This window comes from Blennius ocellaris (assembly GCF_963422515.1).
Source record: "Blennius ocellaris genome assembly, chromosome: 3".
In the NCBI taxonomy this organism is placed as follows: Eukaryota; Metazoa; Chordata; class Actinopteri; order Blenniiformes; family Blenniidae; genus Blennius; species Blennius ocellaris.
In genome coordinates, this window is record NC_137652.1 from 2,241,305 (window position 1) to 2,246,366 (window position 5,062).

The following is a 5,062-nucleotide window of genomic DNA, read 5'->3' on the forward strand; positions in this document are numbered from 1 at the left end:
ACACGCCCAAGTTGTGTTTACATTATGGAGGATCAGAGTTTTGACCACGAAGAGGCTGAATTGAACCAGATTTCATCATCATGGTCATTTCAAACCCAGTGATTGATGAAGAAGACACAGAAGGTGGTTCTGCCATCGGTGACCCCGTCTGGAACATGTTTGAGGAAGCAGAAGACGCTTCGTCCTCCATTTGTCCTCGTCTCCTCGCCTCAGCAGCCGCCAGTTTTCACCTTTGAGGCTCCTGACTTTTGGCAGAACGACTTCGTGGATCATGTCGAAGCGCTTTTCTGACGGCGCGGAATCACCGAAGATGAGTCCAGGTATTACCTGATCGTCTACTAGCCGAGCCGAGCTAACGGCTAGCGCCTCCCGCCACCCGCTCTCCTCTCTGGTCTCTTCCAGGCTCAATCTTTCGTCAAGGCTCATAAATCGCCGACTATAACGTCAAAACTTGGATATTTAAGCGGGAAACAAGCCAATATAAACAGATCGAGATGCACAACTCGTGACGTCACGCCCACGAAGAAGGATTCCCCCGACTTCCTCGGCTGGAGATTCAAAATTCAAGTAACTTTGTTATGCGACAACAGTGGTTGGGCAGAGTCGGAGGAACCTTATCAGTAATACCACAACTATCGTTTTTTGCAAAGTAGTGTTTTGCATGTCACTGGGCCTTTAATTCCTCCGTCATGCTCAACTTTCCCTCTTTTACTTCACAATAAACCTGCTTCCTGCTGCGACATGGCGACTCGTCACCCTGAACAGGAAGCCCCGCCCACAGCCCTTGTTGATGAGCAGTAACGTAATGAGAACCTCGTCATTATTAGCAATTCAACTTTATTTCACAAAACATTTCCACACACAAAAAGGATCAAAATCGAAACGTCTCCAGGGAGTCGTCGCCAAGGACCTCGGGACTCTGCAACAACAAAGTATTTAGTGGGATTTCAAAAGGTAGTCTTCAGATCTCGTCCCCCCCCCCCCCCCCCCCCCCGAGCTCTCCAGACGCAGTTCCAGACTCACGCGGGAGTATTTCTCCAGGAGCTCGTGTGCCGCGTCGTACACCGCCTGGTTGTCGTGGTGCTGCAGGGCCTCGATGCGGCTCAACCCTCCCAGCTCCTCCATCAGGTGACACAGGCCCCGGATCTCTCCGGACCGTTCTGCCGCCTGAGGAGCCGCAACGACGGTCAAGACAAATCCGACGACTCCGGGCCGAACCGGGTTTTACCAGAAAGGGGGGGGCGCTTCCTCACCAGGAAGAGGTTGTGCATCGCGTCCAGAATGACCAGGACCACTTTGGCGTCTCGGACCTGCAGGAGGTTGATGATGGCGTCCAGGGCGCCGCTCCGCACCAGAAGGATAATTTGCTCCACAGTGCCCCCGCTGGTGATGTTGGCCACTGCCCACACCGCTTCCCTTTGACTCCGGAAATCCCCCTGGAGGAAGGAAAAGGTGTGAAGTGGTGAAAACCAGTCGGAGTCCCGCCGTGTGACCGGAGAGGAGCTGCCAACTGGAACGCAAGTAGAACTTAACACCTTCCAGACGGTTCAATTTCAGAAAAAAAAACGATAACGACTCAGAACCGTCCATCAACACAAGCTCACGGATCTGAGCAGGTCGATCAGAGGGGGGAACAGGCCACAGTTGATCAGCTGTTGAATTTGCCTGGCCGGTCCGGCGGCGATGTTGGACAGGGCCCACGCCGCCTCCTTCTGCACGCCGGGCTTCTGGTGCCGCAGCAACTTGGGCAAGACGTCCAACAGCCCGGCGTCGATCACGGCCTGCGTCTGCGAGTCGGAGCCGCTCACCACGTTGCCAATCGAGCGGAGAGCCGGGGTCTGAAAGTCCCGGACAACAGGGTCACTGGTCGATCTTCGCCGCAGCCTTGGAAACTTTCCTGGTTGTCGCCGTAAAGCGGCTTTAAAAAGACTCGCCATGACACAAGCGCTCTCGTGGTCCAGGAGTTGTACGAGCCGCGGGACGATGCCGGTTCTCACCACCACTTCAATGCGGTCGTTGTCGCCGTCCGACAGGTAGGACACGGCCCAGCAGACCTCGGACAAGACGTCCTTGTCGTTCAGGTGGAGGAGGAGAACCAGAGACGGCAGCATCTGCAGGAAGGACGCGTCGAGGACGGTCGTCAAAATCCAGCAGTTAGTCGAAGGCGCTCACGAAGCCGGGGAGAGTTTTACCTGCTGGACTGCAGAAATGGGGGGATATGGATTCTTGTTTCGGCACAAGTTGGACAACGTCCAGGCCAGGTTACGCAGGAAGCCGACCTGCAGTTACAAGAAGTCAAAAGCGTTCACTGGTGTCCGTGGCCGCAGAGCTCCTGAGGGGGACTTCCTCACCAACAGCCACCCTGCAAAGCCTCACCAAAGCCCATTTGTGCCCCATTACAATAGAATTTTGTGCCATTTACTTCAGGTTTCCTAAAGCAGATGACCAGAATTTCCCGCTGTAGCTCACCTTTATAGGTTTAAAATAATCGGAGGTTCTTGCACACGAGTTCCTAAACCAGAACCAAGGCAGAAAACTACAACTGGAGCCCGTTCGTAACGTAGGACACTTCAAAAATTGGCCTTAAAGTACAAAAAGCCACAAGAATCAATGAGTACACGACATTACCGGACAGTTCCAGTCAAATCCAACCGCAGTTCAGCGACTCAAATACACAATAACTTGACCACACAACTGCACGGCTGCGGCGCCGCACCAACCGAAGGCCCAAGAGGACGAGACTTACCGGCGTGTCGGGGGAAATGCGTGCCAGTAAAGCAGGGACAGCGTTGCATTCGATCAGGACGTCTCGATAAACGGGACCGTCGCCTGTTGAGACGCATGGTTAGGCCGCCTCTTCCCTCAACCGCACAAATTGAAACGACGCCGGCCGCTACGTCACCTGCGATGTTCCCGATGGCCCAAATCGCCTGTTCGCTGATGTGCAGCATCGGCGAGGAGAGCAGCGAGATGAAGGCCGGCACGGCGCCGTGGTCCACCACCTGGACACAAGAGGGCCCACGTGCTTCTACTGCTGCCGCCACACGCGTCAGGTCAACGTCTTCGCCAACAAATAAAGTACTACACTCCAGAAACCTGTTTGGTGTGCCAGGATGTACCGGAGGCCACGTTGGTCAGGGCCCACGCCGCCTCAAACTGCAGGGTGGGCTCGTCGTCCATGGACAGGAAGGCCACGAAGCGGCTCAGCAGGCCGGCGTCGATCAGCTCCTTCATCGGGGAGTCGTGCTCCCGGGAGAGCAGCTTCCTGAGACGACGGACGGAAGACGTGGCTTCATTCGTCCCGTTAAAAGTACATTTGCAACTTGACGCTTTAAAAACGAAGAAATGGTTTCATTCCATTGTTCAGGATTTAAATAAAGTTCCTGGTCAAACAGACGGCCGGTTCCTCCCAGGAGGTTTTGATGGAATAATAAAGTCTTTTTATATAAAAGTTCTTTGACATTTAGAGAAGTATTTAAGGAACGCGCAATAACCAACTTTACCATTTTAAGTGTGTGTTTTATACATTTCATTGTTCACATTTTGTTTCTGTCACTTTAAAAGCCCAAGTTTCATTGTTGTATACGACTATGGTGTGACAATAAAGCAACATGCATCCAACTTTCACTCAGTATATTTAATTCAATATTGCCAAAATAAAATGTCAAATTAGAAATCAAGGGACAAGATGAAATTGTGTATATATATATAAACATATCTCGTAAACAAGAAGAGGTTCTCGAGGCTCACCTCGCCGCCTGGCAGCCTCTGATTTGAGACAGTCTGCAGTCGCTGTTCACGTCGCCGATGACGTCATCCAGGGACGCAGAGGCAATCTAGAACGACGAACACGCTATATTTATTACTTTATTTTTTATTATAGGCCACTTCCCCTGAACTCACCAGGTCAGAAGAGAGAGACTCTTCGTCCGGCAGACAGGAGAGCGTTATATTCCTCCTCTTCATGATCTGCTCACTCTTCTGAGCTTTGCGCAAACTGACGCCACATGGCGATGCGTTTGTCTCTCAGTTTCTAACCAGCGAACAACAACAACAACAACAAAAAGTTAAAAAAAAAAAAAAAAAAAAAGTGACTAAAAGGAAATAAATGTGCATTTAAAGTAGAAGGAGGCTCAATGCTGGATCTCTGCCCTTGTTCTTGAATCTGGGAGAGCCGCTGTCCGGTGCAGTTGGAGGTGGAGGTGGAGGTGCAGGTGGAGGTGGAGGCCATGGTGGAACGAGCCGCACGACCTCCTCACGTGAAGTCCCAGCAAAACCATCCGCACACGTTCAAATAGACACAACTGCTGACAGGTGAGGCTCATTAGCTTTAATGGTCAAGGCGCCCCCCCCCCCCCCCCCCCTCCTCCACCCTCCTCCACCCCTCCACACCTTCCACCCCCACATGCGGTCAGTGACATGTGCACGTCACATCTCATTTTTATTATTTAAAGTTGTATTTAAAGGGAAATAAAATAGGAAATCCGAGGTTTAAACATTCTGACATGTTGAGATATTCACGAGTTATTTGCTGAAGATAAGAGAGAATGAAACACAGTTCATTTGTAATTGTAGTTTTTAAACATGTCGAAGTGTCAAAATAACATTTCCCTTGTATCAGTTTGAAGATTTATCCATATTTGCTTTGCGTATGTTTGTTTAAAAACATAGAAACACCCGTCATACTTATGTTCACTTCACTTGTCAACTGGTTATTATCAGAAATGTATTGAAGAAAGGAAAAAAATAGACTTCACAATAACTTACGGGCACTTCAATCTGTTTTTACACGTAAGATTTGCAAACCCGAAGTGGATCGATTATCAGATTAATCGACAAGTGCAGTTTCCCCAGGCGGCCGCCAGATGGCAGCAGAACACAACTGACGTCCTCAGGATCGGCGCATCGCGTCAAAAACATTTAAACTTGATTTGTTTTATTTGACACACGAGGGAACACATTTTAGATTTCTGATCCTCTCGCGGGTATCGGAAGAGTTAAACGTTGATTCAGGAGTGACGTAGGAAGAGAGCGAGATGATTAACGGTTAAATTAATCCTCA

At 50.4% G+C, this 5,062-nt stretch overlaps 1 protein-coding gene across 1 annotated transcript; it reads right to left on the bottom strand.

Annotated features, from left to right (window-relative positions):
- Positions 1–871: 871 nt before the first annotated feature.
- LOC308149163 (importin subunit alpha-5-like) lies at positions 872–4,231 on the bottom strand (the record flags this gene model as incomplete). Its single annotated transcript, XM_080520833.1, is given in 14 exon segments — positions 872–919; positions 1,024–1,167; positions 1,254–1,436; positions 1,605–1,838; positions 1,935–2,111; positions 2,193–2,279; positions 2,747–2,829; positions 2,903–3,002; positions 3,097–3,265; positions 3,751–3,836; positions 3,889–4,009; positions 4,011–4,033; positions 4,138–4,167; positions 4,169–4,231. Coding segments are annotated over 14 exon segments (1,548 nt in total).
- Between the last annotated feature and the right edge of the window lie 831 nt (positions 4,232–5,062).